Source organism: Odontesthes bonariensis, chromosome 7 (genome assembly GCF_027942865.1).
Source record: "Odontesthes bonariensis isolate fOdoBon6 chromosome 7, fOdoBon6.hap1, whole genome shotgun sequence".
In the NCBI taxonomy this organism is placed as follows: Eukaryota; Metazoa; Chordata; class Actinopteri; order Atheriniformes; family Atherinopsidae; genus Odontesthes; species Odontesthes bonariensis.
In genome coordinates, this window is record NC_134512.1 from 29,237,921 (window position 1) to 29,259,498 (window position 21,578).

The 21,578-nt window shown below is 41.7% G+C and overlaps 1 protein-coding gene across 2 annotated transcripts; it reads left to right on the forward strand.

Moving 5' to 3' along the window:
• Positions 1-6,476: 6,476 nt before the first annotated feature.
• Positions 6,477-20,917, forward strand: ampd3b (adenosine monophosphate deaminase 3b). Of its 2 annotated transcripts, XM_075470482.1 has the most exons (16): positions 6,477-6,687; positions 9,487-9,554; positions 13,205-13,427; positions 13,593-13,761; positions 14,042-14,207; positions 15,379-15,598; positions 15,736-15,865; positions 16,072-16,266; positions 16,360-16,491; positions 16,659-16,822; positions 17,190-17,316; positions 17,415-17,578; positions 17,832-17,952; positions 18,533-18,706; positions 19,238-19,348; positions 20,004-20,917. In XM_075470482.1, the coding sequence occupies exons 2-16, from the start codon at positions 9,497-9,499 to the stop codon at positions 20,175-20,177; spliced, it is 2,328 nt and encodes a 775-aa protein (XP_075326597.1). In that variant the 5' UTR covers positions 6,477-6,687; positions 9,487-9,496; the 3' UTR covers positions 20,178-20,917. The 2 variants fall into 2 exon arrangements, with proteins under 2 accessions (XP_075326597.1, XP_075326598.1); XM_075470483.1 differs by lacking the exons at positions 6,477-6,687; positions 9,487-9,554 and adding an exon at positions 10,953-11,360.
• The last annotated feature ends 661 nt before the right edge of the window (positions 20,918-21,578 follow it).

The following is a 21,578-nucleotide window of genomic DNA, read 5'->3' on the forward strand; positions in this document are numbered from 1 at the left end:
TACAGAAACGATTAACCTACTGGTTTAATGTTGTCCTAATCTAACCAATCAGCAAATGTTGGAATAAAGCTGACCTAACCAACTAAATACCATTTCTATATCTTCTATCAGCTTCAAGCCAAAATGAGACTGTCCCTGAGCACCGTCATCTGCTGCTGTGTTTTTACCACAGTCCTGCCACCAGTGAGTGGTACAACAGCAGAGCCCAACACCAGCAAGGAAAACAGGTGAGCTGCCCAACAGACAAGCACTGTGGGAACAGTTTGTTCACCTGTTCATAAAAAGCTCCTTATTCTCTTTTGTTTTAGCACCCAGATAAGAGGGTCACTGATGATTAATCAAGAAAATGTCATGTAAAAGTTGTGTCTGTAAAGCTGACGAGAGTATCAAAGCCAGGGAGTTGGTTGCCTGTGGGTTATTGATGCCGATGTTGATACTTGACGGTTTCACAACCTCATGCCTAACATATAAAAAACACGATAAGCGTTGCTAAGTTGGTTGTGATCCTGATCCAATCTGTCATGGACAAGATATTTTATGATTGGGAAATTCGTCAGTTGCTTGACTACCTGTGCAACAAAAACAAACTGACCCTAAATGACAGAAAACATGTTCTGTACTTGTTCATTCACAAGATACAAGTGATGGCGCAGAAGAAGTGATCAAAGATTCTATGACTGATCCAAAAATTAAATAATATTCTTTTAGAAAAATCCTACGGATGATGCCATTCCAATAAATAATCAGAGTTAATGTTGATGGTGAATTGGTGTTGCCATCTCGCTCATCACACCCTTACTTTGTTCTGTGGTGCAGGTTAAAAGAATTGGTGCAGAGCTACTTAAGGAGAAGGCTGAACAACAGCTCGGTGACAGCTGATCAGAACATCCTTGTAGAACCATTGCAACAGGGATGTCACAGTATGGAGATGCTACAGGATGGGGATGCAGAATCCCCCCCCCTGTTATCAAGGTACGGTAACAGGAAAATGCACATGTTTAACCGCATAATGTGATAGCTGATAGTGCTGTATTATCAAAGCACATAAAGGCACTCCTGGTGCAGATTGATAAAAGAGGTCAAAAATGAATTACTAAAAGAAAATTCTTTTCTTTTTCCAGTTCTGGGCAGAATGTAAGAACCAAAAGATCATCTCGCTGCTTCCTTGTCACGTGTGCATACCACGACTTGGTCTTCAGACTGCATGAAAGTTGGGACCAGCCAAAAAAGACCTGTGTCCCTCTGGAAAAGCTTTCAGAGACTGGCTATGGACGCCGCCGCCGCCGCCGCCGCCGCTCTCTCCCATGGGCCACTCGACTTGACCTCCAGACTGGGAAACAAAGAAGGAGCAATGAAGCTGGTCAGCGAGTCGGCAGACATAAAACACATGCATAATGGCCTGAGAGAGGCAAAGCAAAGGCAAAGGAGAGTGTGTTGTTGGGCTTATGTGCTCAAAAAAGAGGAAGATAAGACCCCCCCACCCCCAGAAGTTTTATTCCTCAGATTTTCAACAAAATCCAGTAAAAGAGCAGAGGGAGCTCAGGTCCCTCTGAATGAATGAATGAATGAATGAATGAATGAATGCAGGGTTCAGATAACACATTCTGAGAAGATTATATACACATGCATAGGTGCAGGTTTCAGAGTGTCTGAGCATGAGTGTGATTTAGTGTTGAATTCAAGTCAGACCTGTGGGACTTGACAAGAATGTCTGTCTCTTCTTCAGCTTTCAAAGTGAACTTGGCAGCTGAGACAGAGGACAGCTCCTGGGGGTCTGTAATGCCCATGAACTGATGAGGGACCAGTACTGCAACAGGGGGTCACTCCTCCTCAGGAAACTGGCACTCATGGGCCCCAAACTGCCAAGCACACAACTGAAGAAAATGTGGTGACGGCTCGTTATGGGCAATTTACACAATATGTACTAAACCTATACAGACTGTAGCCAGTAATATGTTATTGTTAATCCTGTATTTTTAAATCCATAAGAATGGCTCATATTTAAACATACAATTTAGCTAGAATTTTATACAAGAGCAATACAAGATAGTTTCTATCTTAACTTCAGTGAAGAATATGATGTATTTCAAACATGTAACAATTGTTTTCCTGTTTCCTGCATTTCCATGTACACCAGTTGCTCACTGACCATACTTTACTGGAACCTGACCATCTTAGAGTTGTGTAACAGCCATGTGTTCGGATGGAGAAAGTGTTGCAGAGGATTACAGTGTTGTGCTGCCATCTAGCTTTGCATTAGGCGTCTTACAAAAAGCAGGCTGAGCTGTCTGAACATCAAAGCGTGTACTTTGGTCCCATTAAATGTTTCATCTTGATAGTCTTAACGGCATTAATCTGTGTCTTTTTGAATGTGAACCATTCTCAACTACCACTCACCATTCAGCTGAAATGGCTTGAAAGGTGATTCGTGGCTTGTGGACACTGCCTGTGATTGTGATCACTTGTTCAAATCCTGGAATGAAACAAATAAAATCAACTTTGTAAAAGAAACCTTTGTAATCTCTTCAGTGTGGTCGTGTCAGCAGGGCTCATTGGCAGCACAGTGTTTGTGCCTTTGTCATTGTGCAGCGTATGTGCGGTTTGATATGATTGAATTACGAGTTACGCCCAAATTGTGTGAACTAATGGTCGACATTCCATTCTAAAAATAATACGCTTATCAGCTGCTTGTCTCAAAGAAAACACTTCTACTACAATTAGATTTCTCTCGGGGAGACGCGATTCTAGCGTTGTGTAATTCTTCTCTCTTTACTCAAAATGAGTTACGTTTTGGCAAAGGCAATCCACGGTCCGCTTCATGGGGAGAAAGGAGCCGCGTGCTTCTTTCTGAGGTAATCAGTGTGGAATCTGACCTACGCTTATTGTATGCAGGGACACGGTGTCCTGAAACGATAAGCACATTAGCCAGAAATCTGGGAATTTTTCATTAAAACATCCAACTGATTCAGATACAAGTACATAAAACCAATAATGTGCAATCAAAATCCGAATTAAAAGATAGATTGCCCCTCATTTCAATTTAAAAATGTTGCATTAGATGTCAAAAGAATAAGATAATAATAACAATTTTCTGGGGAAACTAAGAAACATCTTAGGACAGGTTTTTATTACGTATCAAGTATGTTCTGGAAACGTCAAACAGATATTTGTGGTTATCTTGGCTCCCTTGCAAAGTGTGTCCGGATGGTGGTGCCTCAATCCCACAATCTCAGATCCAGCCGATGTCGTACACAAATAAACTGGTCTCAGGGATGTTGATAAGCATTTATTACAACCCCTTTTGTAATAATGATCCAATTCTTTTGCATCCCTCGGAATGAGGAACTTTATCATAGCATTGTTTGTGTTATGAGGAAGTTGACAATGAAGAAATTTTATTGTCCGAACACCGAAGCATCATGAATGCATTGTTTGGGTTGTGAACAACAGATGGGCGTATTTTTTTTAAAAAGCAACTTAATCGACAGCAATAGTAAATCTGTTGTCTCTCCCGGCAGCCGGGCACCAATATGTGGGACCAGAACACGAAAAAAAGAAAATGGAGCATAATTTCTTGTTTCATTAATACAGTATGACCGAAAAGATCAGATTTTTGCAACAGTCAAAGTAGATAAAGAGAACCAAATCAAACAAATAGCACACAGATATTATACATGTACTTGGTGATTTAGGTGTTGTGGAAAAAGATGCATTATCCAAACTGATCAGTCCTCTTGACAGATGGAAGGCAAGGCAATTTTATTTATAGAGCACAATTCGTACACAAGGTAATTCAAAGTGTAAGAGAGCTTCCTCATATAAACCACTCAATTTGGCTCATTTCTTTTGGACCAAGCAGGTCAAGACCTTAAACTGGCCATCCCAAAACATCTCCTTTGTGTTTCTTTGACCCACGGGACGGGACTCATGAACATCAGCATTAGCCGATATGAGAGAGGCCTTCAGTTCCTTATCTGTGACTATTCCTCGCCTTGCTCTCGAAGGGATCTTCCTTTGTTGACCGTTCAATTTCCACTCTTTCCACTCTCTGACTCTGACTGCGGATTAGAAGTGGCCTTTGTAACCTTTCATGTATAATGATCATCTACTTCTCTTCCTCCATTTCGTTCAGGGGATTTCCCTCCCTTGAATCACTATACACTTCCACAAACGTGCTGTGAAGATTAAACTTTCATAAAGTCTTGAAATAAAATAAAGTGACATGGTATTATTTAATTACCATCTATTGAAAACCGACTCAAATTTCAACTTCAATTTTAGAAGCTAATTCCAGAGGTTCACATACTTTAGCCTCCCAAAGAGACCATATGTTGGATCATTATTGTGGATAACCTTTTTTAAAAAGTATAATGTATTTGTCACATTTGTTTATCGTGTTTTTTCTTTCAAACTTGGATTCAAATCTTATATTTAAGGTTATATAGAGACAGTTCGCAAAAATCATGGGGTGTTTGAACAGACATGAGACATGACATCAGTGATGTCATTAATAAGAGTGTCGTCATCGATCTTTATCGGCCATGTTCGCCCTGAGTAATTTGATTGGTGGACAGTAAAACCCATCAACTGACGCTTTTTTGTGTTCTTCTTCTAATGAACGCTTGAGCTTCACCGTCTCAAGCAAAAGCTGGCCGTTAAAAGGGCGAAGCGACTGCTCAGAACTGGAGTTAAGTTAAGTTACTATTTCCAAATCCAGGTACGATCAAACACACGCACACACACACACACACACAACCTCTCAAGTAAATAATATGAACAAAAAACCTTGCTCACCTGAAAATGTCAGCACCACAAGCAGCAGGCTGATGTCGGTGGCAAAGACGACTTCAGCTGAGAATATTTGAGTTCTTTTGTTTTCCAAAAGTTCCGAAAAACGTTTCCAAACCACTAAAAGTATTCAAGGAGCGATGGACAAACGTGGAGCCTTTGTCCGACTGTCAGTCTGGATCTTGAGACAGAAAGTGAAGTGACTAGCACGTGGCTAATCAGCATATTCAGGCGACGCCATTTCTCAGCTGCCGGTGTTCAGTCGATTTCTCCTACTTGTCGAGAATTGCTACTTTGTGGGTTTGCGCATGCGTGCGCATGCGCAGAGCCGATTTTCTAAGTTTTCGTTTTCACGCCCATGTTTTGCTACCCTGCGTCTGATTATTTTCTCTTTTGGAAGACATGCAAAGTAATAAAAAAATTTATCGTATTAACAAGCAGTTAGCTTAACATGCACAAATGGGGTGTCATTCACCATTTGATTTTTGTATTTGGGACACTTCTGTCTTTATTTAGGTGACTCTGCTCCATTGTCGTGAATGCATTGAGAAGGGGGAGCATTATTTGACAGGGTGTTATTGCACTATCAAAATATACTACCCTCTTAAATAAATCAATTTCATTACACTTTTTTTATAAGTACACACATGAGAGACAAAAACACTTACTATATGACTTTATTTGATATACAGAGGTAGAAAACCATAAAGTTGCATTTTTTGATAGGGTAGCTTGAATCGATAGACACGCCTATCGGTTTTTGCGGCTGTAGCATTTCTCGACGACGTAGCACAAATTACTGTATTTAGTTATGATTCATAATAAACACACAGCACTTATTTTTCTCGAATGAATTAAAGAGTTGTAATGCTACAGTTGGACACGGAATAACTAAATAATAGTGGACAGCGACACAGTAGAATGTTCTAGTGAAACCACTAATATATAATATATATAACAGTCAATGCACAAACAATGCTGCGTTCATAGCAGAACAATCACCGTTTGATATTGTATGTTCATTTTAAGGTGTTTTTGTTTGTTTGTCTGGGTTAACCCGACCACATCCGGTGGTTGGGGACTCCTGGCCTACACAAAAATAAAATTTAACCAAACAAAATGTGTAACCTACAGGGAAATGCTTTGATTTTATTGCCTCGGGACAGAGTTTCGTTAACTTAGTGTTTTGTTCTCATTTAATGTCCTTTTTGTGTTCCGTAAAACGTGAACTAAACTGATTTTCTTCTTCTTTATTTTCAGAGGAGCAAGAACAGGCTGTTGTGGTTTAAAAGAGTGACATGATGGACATGTTGCTGTCAAATCATGATACCTTGTCATCCCTTAATTTAATGCTACTTGTCATAAACCTGCTTCCAGCAATCGGTGACTGGAACACCTTGACTTGGTATCAGATACCAATGTCATGATGTTACGGAGGAGTGAATTTAAACTCGCTTTAAAACCTTTCTGCTGTAAATCCTTACCCTAACCCTAAAACTGTTGACATGTTGTTTGTTCCATCAGAATCCAACTAGAAGGACATTGTGAAACACAGCCATCCCAGTAAACAATGAACCGCCCATGTTGAATAAGCAAAGATGGGTGTGGTCTATAAATAGATTATGTTCTCTTGAAAGGGTAACAGTGAAATACTGGTTTGAACACAAGCTTCCTCCGTCACTTCCTCCACTGCACTGAGCGAGATAAAGGCTGGTCACTTCCTGAAACTCCAGTGTTGAAACTGCATGCATTTTAAACTGCGCACTGCGTATCCACCCCAGACTGGCAGTGAAAGAGTAAACCATCTGCAAGAGGCTGCACTGACAAGCTTGCACCTATTAAGGGCTCCCGAAGGTCCCAAGAGATCTTAACACAACCCTGCAGGAAGTACACACAACAGTAAGTAGACTGCCGTCACTGATTCTTTATGCATGAGATTTGTTAACTTTAAGTTTCGCTTTATATAAGCTCTCCATATTTTTCTCATCACTTCCTGTGACTTGCTTGACTTTGGGGGTGTGTGAAGGTGCTCTGTTCTGTTTACAGTTTACAGTCCACCTCGAGGTGATTGAAATAGAAGAATTCCAGCCTTTTAGGTTATAGTTCCAAAGCGACTGTAGTCACAAACTTGAATCTTAGGAGTAACACTTGTTGTACTGTGGTTAACACAGCTGCCTGGAAAGAAAAACTTTTGGGGGGTTTTTTATCCCGAGGCTCAGCTCTTTCTGTTGAGTCTGTACATTTTTCTCTATGCAAGTGTGTGTGTGTTCTTGCCCTAGTTTTCACATACTCCAAAGGCAAGTCTGGTCAGGTACACCAGACCTGCAGCCTCCTGTAGGTATGAATGCATTTGTATGCCATGACAACATTCATGTTATTCTCACTCGTTCGTGACATTAAAGAGATTGTACTTTATTTATCCCACAACGGGGAAATTCACTTGTCACAGCAGCAACAACAGACATGAAACAAGAAATTAAAAAAGATAAACATTTTTTTTAAAAGAGAAAAAGCAAGTACTAAAAAGTAAGAAAAAAAACCCGCTGGCTAAACCGCTGGCTAACTCATACACACTTGCTCCAGTAAGCTTATGATTCAGCGGATGCTACGGTTAAAACAGGTATGTTTTACTGGCTGATATCTTTGGATGTGATACAGATCTATACAAATAAAAGTGACACGTCAGGACACTCCCTGCATGTCTGAACAGTTTGTACACTTTTGGTGCCACAAGTGAACCAGCAGCAATTATTTCATGAAAATGTGACGGTTACAGTGCAGTGACCAAGTAGGATTCTATAAGCTGTCAAAGAGATTGCATTTATCTGGTATGCAGGTACTTACATTCAACAATTAATCAAGTCTATCCAAACAGGAAGTCATCAAACACAGTAAGATTCATCATCCAGGGGCTCTGTGTCAGCTAAAAAATATAATTTAGTCTGCCTTGTAGATAGTAAGGTGTTTACAGTACAAACTCTCCTCTGGTTTCAATGTGTATTTATACCAATAAGCACGGCTGTCCCTCCAGCAGTTATCGACAGACTTCAATAAAAATTCACAAATAATTCCTTTTAAAATGTTATTCTTAGTGTGGCAAACTGGTATAAAATAAGCTGATGTGCCATTTGCAAAATGAGAGAAGCTGGACAAACTGTCAGCTGAATGTTTCCTGTTGGGGATTAGAATATACAGTAGAGGTAAATGAAAAATACAGGAACAGGAAGCCATAATCCGTGTTGTTCTTCAGACGATCTGAGGTCATTCAGCAAGTCTTATGTCGCATCAGAACCCCTGTTTTACCCCCATTAGCTGGAGAAGCGAACACCTGGTTGTGCTGCCGCTGCTTGTGCTCTGTACACATTGAAATGTTGATGTGCCGCGCACAATTACACAATGACTGACAGTAAGTATCTACTTTTGTCTGACTTGCTTAAGTAAGTAGGAGGAAGCAGCTTTGTGTGGCTTTGAAAGGCTTTGGGGGAAAAAAAGTTATCCTGCTGGATTGAGTGCACGATAACCTGACTGAGGTCTGATCATTATTAGAACCTGAACACCTCCAAATATGGTCAGCTGAACAGAGTGCATTCCAGTCCCAATGTGAGTACACGTGTGCCTCATGCTGTTTTGAACATTTATGGGGGTAATGTTTACACGTCTGTGGTATTCTGTAGTCGACATTCGTAGATTCAGAGAATAACAACATCAAACTCCCCATTCTGTTTGAGCTGGCACTATTGTATTGAAGGCGGTGCATACATTTTTTAATGTATAGTCAGGCCTGATCCCATTGGCGTTATGTGTACGTGTTGAATACCAGCCTTCAGATATGTAAGTATGCAAGTGTGACTTAGTGTTGCAATGCTTCTGTGCTTTTACATGGGGCTTCTGTCAGAGAAAATAACTTAAAACATGAAATTCCAAAACCAAGCTTTCAAAGGGAAACTTTCTCAATCGCCTCCATTTTCTCCTTCTTTTGCTTCTGCCAGCTTTGGTCAGATGACAGCAGCAACTGTCCAACCACAAATGCATTACCTTGAAAAGTGTGACTCAAAAAGAGAGGGGGAAAAAGAAAAAGAGCTAAAATCTCCCAGCAGAAAAACCTGACTGGACTTACCAAATTCTTTACAAGTACTTGAACAGCACTTTTAGCCTTTTACGGGGTGAAAAAAAAACAACAACAATATTTCCATTTCACAGAGTGGAGACAATTAGTCCCTCTGGTTTTGCTCCGTTCCTTAAATAAAAGAACTCCAGATAAATGCTGAGACTGATTTTAGTTTTGATCATTCGCAGGACAAACCAAAAAGTCTTAAAAATGAATAAATCCCTCAAACTTACAGTTAGGATGAATTACTTGATAAATGACGTCGCTGCATGTCATGAATGAATTGATGACTGAGAGCGGTGTGTGTGCTGAACAGAGTTCAACTCCACTGGCCCTCCAGCTGGACGGCTGTCCACCAGAGTCCTGCGTAAAGCCTGCAACACTCAACAGTTTTCCCGAGCACTTGTTTCCCTACACAGACTTTACTTTCAGACGCATCGTTGCAATCTGCTCCATCTTTATACTTGAATTCTTCCTCGGTTTGTGTCCTGTTGTGCTCTCCCCCCAGATGCTCACACGTGACGGAGAATATTGTCGGCTGCGCAAGACCGACTCATCCGGTATTAACCAACGTTTTTTTTCTCTCCTAGGTCAATCAAAATGAGGAGAAGGGACACACCCCTTTATAAGCAGCAGTCTACACCATGTATGGGAAAGGGTGAGTCCATACTCGCATTCAGGACAAACGAGTTGTAGTGACACGGTTATACAGAACAATAGGCTCTTCAGAGAACTCACACTTGAAATGCAGCGTTAGAACAGCCTATGAAACATCTGTTGAAGCATAAATCCACCTCTGTCAGCGGTGCTGGACGGGGACTTAATCGCACAGCTCATCTCTTGGCAGCACACTGTTATGAGCTGTGAAAGTTGGACAGTTTTTATGAAAGTAATGATAGTAAAATGATGCTCTGGTGTAATTTAGAGGTACATTATTTAGTCTGTTTTCCCACCGCTCTTTCTGAAAACAGAAAGTTTGGTTTGAATGCATCACTTCATCTTTTCTTTTCCTTCATCTCGTCAGCTAATCTTTTATTTTGTTCTTACTTGGAGCAAACCAAATAGGCAGGTAAGCCGTTGTTGTGCTGAGTAGGTGATGGCCCACCCACTGTGAGATGCTGACTCTAACTTTAAGCAATTATGCCTGCTGCTGAAACTAAACCAACGCATCAATTACAGGCAACAAGTATTCAGTCAGTCAGAGGCAGGTCACACCTTTACCAGCCAAGGAAAAGGAAAAGTAACAGACAGCTCACTGCTGAATGCGATGCACACTTAATCCTGACTGAAAAATATGTGGGTGTACTCCAGATACCTGTATATATGCACAAATGAACCCAATTAGAAAACAAACACTGACTGACAAGGCAGCAACTGGGTTTCTGTTATTTATAGAAAAGATTAGGCAATTTTGTGTCTCATTAAAGAAGTTAGTAATGATTAAGTCAACTGCATAAACCTGTACTTCAACCTACAACGCGGATTAACTGTTTTCAAACATTGTTTAAGTGGATGATTATAGTGTCTCTTTAAGGGAGAAAGGTAGTCAAACATTTCCCTCCAAAGTGTTTTTGTGGACATGTCTGAGCTATTTCTGCACATATTTCTCATTCAGTCAAGCAGATAAAAGTTCTGAAGCTGATTCCGAGTGTGGAATCTGAAAGCTGCTGTTGTGTTCGGACGCCAGCATGCAGGCAGCCATTACCTGCAAGGCATTTTAAACAAAGTTGTAGAAATGAACATTTGGTTTAGTCATTTTTTACAGTTATCTTTCAGCCTATGCACGTGAGGAGACTGTCTAAGGAAGTGGTTGCAAATCCTGAAAATTCCATCAGAAAATTTAGCTTGTTGCACAGAACCAAAAGGATGAAAATCCTGTCGTTGTCCACAGATTTCTGGATCTCTGTTTCCGTATTGTGTCCTTTTTGAAAAATGGAGTTATTGACTTGTGTACAGCCCGGGCTTTAGTATCACCCACAGAAGCACAATATTTCATTCCCTCCTCTGTGCCCCACATCACAGAGAGCCGCTCACATGTTACTAGCCAGTTGTGACATACCAGCTCGGTTTAGAAGCCACTGTTGCCATGATGTTCTCAACTCCCTAAAATAGAGTTAGAAAGGGACACTCAAGACAGCAGCAACCAGCAGCTGCATTATAGATACAGTCACTGGACCACATAAACAGCGGAGCAAAGAGAGATAGAGGCAGTCGCAGTAAGAACCCCGAGGAGAAGCATCTCAGATACAAGAAAGATACAGACACCAGACTTGAGGACAGCCAAAGCGACGTCAAGAAGCCTTAGCAACTCTTAAAAGGGTTTGCTTCCTGACGTGTGAAACAGTGGAGCTGAAGCTGAGAGTTTAGGGTTCAAAAAAAGACAAATTCAAACACATGAAAGCTGAAACACTTCACTCAACAGGCAGAGACTGAGAGCCAAACATGGCCCAAATCACAGCAGAAGGTAAGAGACAGATAGTGCTGAACCTGTTAATCGTAAAACTGTGAAATGATGCCGAGATGTGATGTGATGACAGTTATATAGAGGTTCACTCACTGGCTGCTGCCTGGGACACAAGGGCACTGAGGTCTGATGGACAGTTTACTGTCTGAATGATAATGATTTCTAAGAATACCCGCTTTTAAACGAGGAAAACCGCTAAAACAGAAGGATATTTATAACCGTACGGACTGCTTTGTGCATGTCAGGTTTCTATCGTTACGAGATAAAAGGTCGAGGTCATCCAAGAAGCTGCTGAGCTGTGCCAGCTCAGGGAGAATGTACACGTGCCAAGGGGCTAAGCTGCAGTGACGGCTTCCGAAATGTGGTTGTCAAGGCACAGGCAGCAAATCATGCCAGTGTGAAGGTAAATGGCACTGGTGTCATCTCTAATGGTGCCAAGATGACTCAAAGTTTTCACAAGGATAGAGTTGCACATAGGATGCAGGCTGCGGCTGAGAAGTTGGTTACATGATACAGTGCAATGTAGGCACCTTGTTTTGTGCCTTTTGATTCAAATATATGCAGCTATATTAATACTAGAATTGTCCGAGTGATTTTCACAGACTGCAGCATCAATATTATTCATGTTAGCGATGACAGGGTGATCAGAAAAGCCAAACGTCTCCACTACAAATGAGGTGGTGGACGGCGGCCCTTGTTTTCACGCCACCTGGGATTAACATGCAGGCCAAGCTATTTAAAAACAGCTCTGCTGTCGTTCATCTGCTCTGATCAAAACACAAATTCACAGAGTCTTGAGTTTAAAATAGCATCGGTGCTCATGCCGTGGGTACACAAGAGAAGCAGATCAGTCCAAATAACCATGACTGTTTTCCCATCAAACGGTCCTGGGAACCAACATGATGGTATGCGAGCAACTGCTCCACAACCGGGTCACACATTCTCATCCCATTTACAGTAAAAGCTGTTTTCTTTCTTTACTGCACAGATGTTGATCTGACGCAAAGTTTCAATAATAAGATATGTGGTGTTGATGACTTTGACAAACCAAACATTCCAGAAATAACAATAGGAACCGAAGCATGAGAACACCAAAACTCAACACTGGTGTTTCAAGCACATTTCCATTCATTTATCTTCAGCGCAGACGCAGATGTACAAGTTGCAATTTCAACATGACAATGTATTATTTTAAAAGGTTTGCTGACAGGGCCAGGCCAGCTAGAATGAAGTTACTATCAAGCAAACTGTCAGCAGATGCCAGATCTGTTCTCAGTGCCGTGTGAGCCTTTCCCCAGAATGAGCTGACGGGGTCCCACGGCCACACTGGGACAGCCGTGATGGTGATTTAATGTGTTTACTGTAACTTGCCCGACTCACTGGCAAAAGGTCTAACAAGAAAGAAGAGTCAGCCACTCGAGACGTGTTTACAAATGTGAGCTAAGACGAGGCGCTGCAAAACACCCCCACCTCTGCCTCAAACTCAAGTGTCTCGGGTTCATCTTCTTGGTATTTGTGTTTACTGCCATCACTAAGATAATGTTATTTTACCTTTAAGTGACGCTGTATATCATCTCATTTAAGTAATGAAACATTACATGTCAGCCACTGTTCAGATAAAACCTTGTAATTATGTTAGATTGTCATAATAACATCAGTCTGCCTCCTGCCTATGTCACTCGAATCATTTCTGTCATTAGATCTAATGACAGAAATGACAGAAATTCTGATCCAACAAAAGCCCATCTCATCACAAAATATGAAATATGCTCATTTTTAAATCTCAACCTTTGTGAACAAGAAAAAAAGTGACTCGCTGATTCTCAAACTCTCAACTCTCCCAGAAATGCACCGGCTTTTCCCTCGGATGTCGATGAGCGAGGTTGATGAGAAGGTACGTGTGATGGCCGAGAAGGTGTACGCCTCTGCCCTGAAAGAGGAAAACCTCAAGGATGCTCTGGCGCTGTTCACTGTGCCGGAGGACTGCCCCATCGGCCTGCATGAGGACAGAGAGAGGGCGCTGCTGAAGGAGATGGCCGAGCAGCAGTCTCAGGAGTCCGTTCAGAGGTAGGTATGCAGGTGTTTGACCGACCATGCTTCTCTTTGTGGACACCTTTGCTTCACCAATGTCCAACCCACAGCAGAAAAAAATTCTAATTTTTGGAAGCGGGACTTGAGCAGACACGAGCTCTAGTTTATCAGGAGAGTAATGTCACTCTTGTTTGTCATCAGGAAGAGGAATTTGTTGAAGCGTTCGCAGTCGGTATCTTCGCAGGCGCTCACGTCTCTTGACTGGGCCCAGTCTGGGGCAAGCCCAACCCCAGCCGCATGTCAACCTAGTCTGCAAGAGATCCTTCCAGAATTCCAGAGAGTTACCATCAGTGGGGATTACTGTGCAGGGGTACGTAGTTGACTCACAACTATATTTGATATGAACAGCCATGGCAGTTACAGATTTCCCTGCCATCCAAAATAAATTCAGGACTTAAAAATAAGGCAACATCATGCATTTAACCATGCACTAAAGTTTCAGATAAATTCTATCATTCTTTGTTTACTTTGATTTGATTGTTCCTTCACCAAATCAGCAATCAAAACATTTGGACTTTATCAATGAATCCTTTTGACCCGATGTATTGACGGCTTTCTAAACGGAGAAAACCTTTCTGTAACGTTTCCAGATCACTGTTGAGGATTATGAACTGGCAACCAAAAGCCTCCTGAAGGCGTTGTTCATCCGAGAGAAGTACTCCAAGCTGGCCTATCACCGCTTCCCCAGAACCACGGCCCGCTTCCTCCGCAATGCTGAAAATGAGAAGTGGCGGGAGGAGGACGAGATCTTGCCAGGTCAGGGCACTTACAGGCTTCTCCTGGTCCTCAATGGAAAAAAAAACCGGTCGCAAAAGTGTACATTCTGCAGATTTCTATCACAAGTCCGGCCAGCTGCAAACTCTGTGGTGTCACGCTAAACCTGAGCAACTGCAGATGATTCTACATCTCATCTGACCACGATTACACTCACATTTCTCTGCGCTCCTATGAGTTTAGTATCTTGAGTTTTGTATTGTTATTGGGAATAGAACAAAATCTAATGCAGCATGAGAAACTGATGATATAACGTTGAATCCCCTTCCATCTCCTCCAGCCGCCTGGATGCAGTAGATGCAAATGCTGAGGCACCGACAGTTACCAGCACTTACTTCAATAACATGTCAGCAATTAGAGTCCTTTTAAAGCCCAGATTCTAATGATCCATGTCGACTTTAATTACTCACCACAGTTTGTTCTTAGCCCTGCCGTATGTGACGAGCATGAAACATATTGTGTATCAGCTCTTCTTTACAGCTATTTTAAGCCCTCTTTGTATGTGTCGGTATCAATGTGCGGAGTGTGTGAGCCAAGGTCAGTTAGACTATTCCTGACCACAGATAAAACAACACGCATCCAGATACTTCTGATGAGTTTAAGCCCCCAAGAGACAGAGGAAGGGAATGCAAATCGAAGACGCATCAATATGGAGGTCCAGAATGTAATGCTACCAACCACTGCTATTTTTTTGCGTTGCAAATAATCCTGAGAGTTCTAAATCCCTTTTTGTTGTGAAGCACTCCCACTGTCTGAGTCTGTGGCTAAAAACTGACAGACAGCAAAGCTGGTTGGATCGATCCGTTGTATCCGACTGCATTTAGAGGTATTTTGGTCACACAATGATACGGGATAGTATATTGGTAGAGATTGCCACCTTTCATGTGGGTGACCTGGGTTCAAATCCCTTGCATGAAAGGTACTACCTCCAGTAGGGGTCCTTAGGCAAGACCCCCTTATCCTACCAGTGTAAGTTGCTTTGGATAAAAGCATCTGGCAAATGCATAAACATAAAAGCCTTTAGAACTGGGAGGTTCCAGGCTAACATGTACCCGTGTAATTGTTTTTTGTATTTGTTTTTCTCAATATAACTCAGTTCTACCTCAAAGCATCCTCAACATTCGTTCTTTAAATCTGCTCCAATCGTCTGTAGACAACTGGCCCTTCCCTCAAGAAGGAGCGGACTTGTACTCCATGGAAGGCATTCCTGAGAACCTGAACTATGAGCTGCAGATGAAGGACGGCATAGTTCATGTTTATAAAGATGCTGAGGCACTGAAACAACAGCAACCCCTCAGCCTGCCTTACCCTGACCTGGAGACTTTTGCTATAGACCTGAGCCACGTGCTTGCGATGATAGCCGATGGCCCAACGTAAGTACACAAGGCTTTTGATATTATTGATGATGTTCATATTACTTGGACTGATATCTCACCAGATGGTGTCAGTACTTGTGTCACATTTAGATGCAACACGTGGAATGTTTTGGGTATCTTGTGTCGTCTCGCAGGAAAACCTACTGCCACAGACGCCTGAACTTCCTGGAATCTAAATTCTACCTTCATGAAATGCTGAATGAAATGGCCGAGCTGAAAGAGCTAAAAGGCGTCCCACACAGAGACTTCTACAACGTTAGAAAGGTTGGTTCGTATTTTCCGATTTAGTGCTGGGTTCCAACGATAGCTTAGGAACAGAAACTGAAATTGTGAGACAATTCATGTGGCTCAAGTTTGAGCCCTTGGGACGAAGAATTGTCACACCACGGCAGGATGCTATTCTTAACTTTCGTGGAAGTTGTCCAGTAAGGTAATACTCACTGTCACTGTTTGCTTTGTGCCAAACACAGGTTGACACACACATCCACGCTGCTGCCTGCATGAACCAGAAGCACCTGCTGAAATTTATAAAGACCACATACCAGACAGAGGCCGACCGAGTGGTGCTGGAGAAAGGCAACCATAAGATCACACTCAAACAAGTCTTCGACAACCTCAACATGGACCCCTACGACCTCACTGTGGACTCACTGGACGTGCATGCTGTAAGGAAGAAAATCAGTGGAAACAAAAACATTTTTGATACAGTGTTTGGTCCTGTTAATTTACATTGTGTTAAACATAAACTTCTCTCACAGGGAAGACAAACATTTCATCGGTTTGACAAGTTCAACTCCAAGTACAACCCTGTGGGAGCGAGTGAGCTGCGAGAGATTTACTTGAAAACGGACAACTACATCAATGGAGAATACTTTGCACGTCTCATCAAGGTGTGGTATGAGCTAAAGATCTAACACAATATAAGGGTTCTGCACAGTTGTGTAGTCATTAACGCGGTCATTGTTAGGTCTGTGTAACAGACTTTGGTTTATCGGAGCCCGCTTCTCTTTTAATGAAGTGGCATCACGAACTTCCTCCTTTTTGTCGTCCGTTTCAGGAAGTTGCTAAAGAGCTGGAAGAGAGCAAGTACCAGCACGCCGAGCCCCGTCTGTCCATTTACGGCCGATCTCCCAATGAGTGGCAGAGCCTCGCAACATGGTTCATCCAGCATAAAGTCCACTCGTCCAACATGAGATGGATGATCCAAGTTCCTCGGATCTAGTAAGCATTCACTGAAAGATGAAGTCAAAAAGACAAACATGGGTCTGTTGACACAACAGGACTGTAGCGATATTCGATGAAAGATACTGTAAGATTTAAAAAAAACAAAAAACAAAAACAGCCATAGGAGTTGAATTATTTTAAAATGAACACATTTTTAAATAAAAACACCACGTCTGTGCTTAATTTAGCATTTTTGGAGATGGTATAAGAAATTTTGGAGGATCATTTCTGTCGTGCTAGAAAATTACACGATATAATGAGTGAGTGACAGCAAGGTTTCGAATAATTCCATCACTCAAAAGATAGAGATCTGAGTAAACAAACAAACGGCGAAATGTTTGACTCGATTCCGTTTGTCTTGCAGTGACATCTTCAGGTCAAGGAAATTGATACCAAACTTCGCCAAGATGCTAGAGAACATCTTCCTCCCCCTCTTCGAGGCCACAGTCAACCCTCAAAAGCACAAAGCCATCCATGTATTCCTAAAATACGTAAGTATTTTCTAGTGACTGACAGATCGAGCAGTAAAAGGACATCGCCACGTGTTGAACCGCTCCTCCTATGTGATGTTATTTTTATTCCTCTGTAGCTGACGGGATTCGACAGCGTGGACGATGAATCCAAACACAGTGACCACATGTTCTCTTACAAAAGCCCAAAGCCTGAGGCATGGACCACGGACGACAACCCTCCCTACACCTATTACCTCTTCCACATGTATGCCAACATCATGGTGCTCAACAACCTGCGCAAGTAAGTCCTGCCCGACAACCTGAAAAAAGACACCCCATACCAGACGTCACAGGCCTTCAAGCATTTGATTCATTTGATTAATGATACACAGACACTCTTGGATGTTGATCCCCCCCCCCAGAGTTATTATAAAGGGAAGCCTTGTTGTGCTCGAGACGAACTTAAAACTAACAAAGCATCCATCAGTAGTAAAATGTTCCAGCCCTAAGGTACAGCCATGCACAAAAAAACCAAACTGCGTGTCTCTGCACAGGGAGCGAGGACTGAACACCTTCCAGTTTCGCCCCCACTGTGGTGAAGCAGGCTCCATCACCCACCTGGTCTCTGCCTTCCTGACAGCCGACAATATCTCCCACGGACTCAACCTCAAGAAGGTGCATCCTTAAAGTCACACGTTGGTGTGATACTCAAGCTCTCCTCAAAAATTAGACCGCTGACTGTGAAGTCCATCGTCTCCCCCTGTTTTTTTTGCCAGATAATAAGTGGTAACAGTAAAGGGCACAAAAACCCTAAAACGTATAACTTCACAGGACAAAACAGATTTGAAATGTATTTAAGAGAGGCAGAATTTGGTTATTTCTGAGCTTTTCAGCTATAGTGACCCGACACTGCATCAGCACTTAAAAGTAAAAGCATCTGAAACTGGAAATAGGCTAACAGTTATATAAACAAAACCTTTGCATACAGCGAGGGCAGCTGTGGCTCAGAATATTGCTGGTTTGATTCCTGTGTTCCCCTTTCAACATGTCAGTGCATCTTTGGGACAGATACTGAACCCCACTTCCCCCCCTTAGTGTTCCTCACCTGTAAGTCGCTTGGGATACAATTATCTATTAACTGTCAAATGCATTCCTTTAACCTCCAGTGATGAAGTTCCCCCAGTAATTCTCTCAACATGAACAGCATTATTACTCCTCTTACAGTCGTGTGTGTGCATTTCTTCCTGCTCTGCAGAGTCCGGTGCTGCAGTACCTGTTCTACCTGGCCCAGGTCCCGATTGCCATGTCCCCACTGAGCAACAACAGCCTGTTTCTGGAGTACTCAAAAAACCCACTGCGAGAGTTTCTGCACAAGGGCTTGTGTGTGTCACTGTCCACCGATGATCCCATGCAGTTCCACTACACCAAGGTCGAACCATAAGAAGTATCATAATATTTAACCACATCTCAAATCAGTCAACAATTAAAGCAAATATTGGAATTGGTCCTGGTGGCTTTAATCCAGAGACACATGGGCATCTTATCGAATCAAATCAAATTTATTTGTATAGCACATTTCATGTACAAAACAATTCAAAGTGCTTTACATAAAATAAAATCATTGCAGCAGGGAGTGGAAGAAGCATTAAAAATACATAAAGAATATAAATACAAATAAAATAATTTAAATGAATTTAAAAACAAGCAACAGTCTAGATAAATTAAAAGATATCGTGCAGATTTCATGCATAGACACATGAGAAAAGAAATGTTTTTAACCTGGATTTAAAAATGTCTACATTTGGTGAAAGTTTAATCTCCACTGGCAGTTCGTTTCACTTGTTTGCAGCATAACTGCTATGTAGAAATCAGTATCACTATGCTTTATATTATGTGTTGCAGAAGTATTGGGAGGTATGGAAATAACCCCCCCACCATTTTGTTCTTTAAAATAATTCAGGAGGCCTTGATGGAGGAGTATGCTATCGCAGGACAGCTGTGGAAGCTGAGCACCTGCGATTTGTGTGAGATTGCCAGGAACAGCGTTCTGCAGAGCGGCCTCTCACATCAGGTAAACCGCTCTTCTTTCTGTTGCGTGACTCGGTTAGGGAACTAAAAGAAATGGAGGAAAGAGCAACGCATTACTGTCAACACACTCTATTATAGACATGATACAGATTCGTTGTATCCATAACGCGGTCATCACACAACAGTATGATGACATTATCACGGATGTTAAAAGCAGATGATCTGTTTAGTTTGGTTGTGTTGTCCGTCATGTCTGGAGGAATCCATGTACTGCCATCTGCTGTCTGTAATCAGAACTGCACTCAAAACTGCTGAAGGGAAGTCTTTTGTTTAACGGTTTAGTGATCATCATTGTCCGTCATTTTATTATCCATCACACATGGCGTAGCCAGTCAATTGCAACATGTTGAGATATATTACTCTACAATAAGACTACTGGGTCTGTGGCTGGCTCTAGATTCCCCTGGGCACTTGTGATTCAATCCAAAACACAGAATAGAAAATGAGAATATACATTTTTCATGGAGCACAACCTCCAGCTAAATCTCCGAAACATTTCTCAAAATAATTACCAATTGATTCACTAAACCAGCAGCTACTCTGAACAAAAACCCCGCCGCCTGCTCGGTAACTAAAATACTGCATTAAGCACATGTTCAACATCCGTTCTTCATCTTGTCAATCCCCGATGTCCACAGGAGAAGAAACACTTCATTGGTTGCAACTACTTACAAGAAGGACCAGAGGGAAACGACATCCGGCGGACAAATGTGGCACAGATCCGCATGGCGTACCGCTATGAGACTCTGTGCAATGAACTCAGTTTTCTGGTGGATGCAGTGAAGACGTTTGGTTTGAATCCAGCCGAGTGATGGACCCTCCCCAGAGAGGATGGGAGCACGAAACAGGACATTCTTCTTTCTTTTTCTTTTTTTTTTTACATACTCATCTGGATGTTCCTAACCCAGACTTGAAAACAAAGACCGTGTACGTAATGTTTAAAGGTGATGGCGCAGGCATTTTGGCCCACTTCATGTAGGATTATAGGCTACACACTTTCAGACCAGTGCTAACGTTACCCGTCTCTGCGTACCTTGGTTTGTCCTTTCTTCTGAAGGCTGCTTGTGGATTTGGGTATGTCAGAGGGCATCTTTCACAAAAGCTTTTTTTTTATTTTTTAGAAGTGACACGTTCACAAGTAGAACATAAAATGATTTTCACAAAAAAAAAAACTTTATAATCACCAACAACTGCTTGGTGTTCTGTTCTGTCATTGGGTGAAGGATTTTTTCTGTTAAATGTTTGATATGAGGTCTAGTTAAATATGTCATGTAATGATATCGTAGTCAGATTAGCCTATCGGTACTGATTGGTAATGATTTTCTCTAAAGTGAATGATATGCCTGCCAAATATTTGCAAGCACGTAGTGCGATAGAACCAAAAAGATAGTTTTGTGGCGACTTAGAGAAGTTACCAGTGTCGAAAACTGTACTTTGTATTCTCTCCATTAACTGTGAAATTGTGAAGAGATGAGATCAAATTGTTTGTTTTTTTTGTCTGTCGTTTCTAAGTTTTTCATACCTAAAATAAAGTTTCCAGAACACTCAAGAATGTGTCTGTGTAGCAAGTCATTTCTGTCCACAACAAGAGCTCCGTTTAAAGTCCCCGAGGAGCCAACCTCATCAATGGCGTCCCATAAAGTAAAAAACTACTATTAATGTATACTCGGATAATAACCTGATGCAACGGATAATTAGACATAACTGAGTTTTGAAAGAAATACACATAAAACAGATAAGCTAAGCTAACAATTATAAAGTTTAATATTAATATGCATGAAACCTACTGATCTTAGTTGTTGCAGCAGAAATGCCACGACTTAGTGCCTTGTGCATACTGCAGAACAAATTAATTAGCATTAAACTTCCTACCAGCTGTGCACACACACACACACTGACAGCTGGAAATGATGCCAACAAATACTGTTCCTTCAGTGTTTGGTTGGAAGGGAGGCTCATGCATGTATACAATTCATACAGCTGACTAGTTACTTCTTCATGAGGTATAAATCCTGAAATTGTCATCCTCTAAATTTTAATATGTCTATTATAGCAAAGGGGACCCATCCTGACAGCTGGACTTAATGCCATCACATACTGTTCCCCCTGTGCAATTCTTGCTCAAAGCATTTATCTGTGGCGCCATTTGAAAACTTATCAATTTAATTTTGAAAGTAAACACTTGTTTGTTTTCAAAACTGAACTTCCAGGTA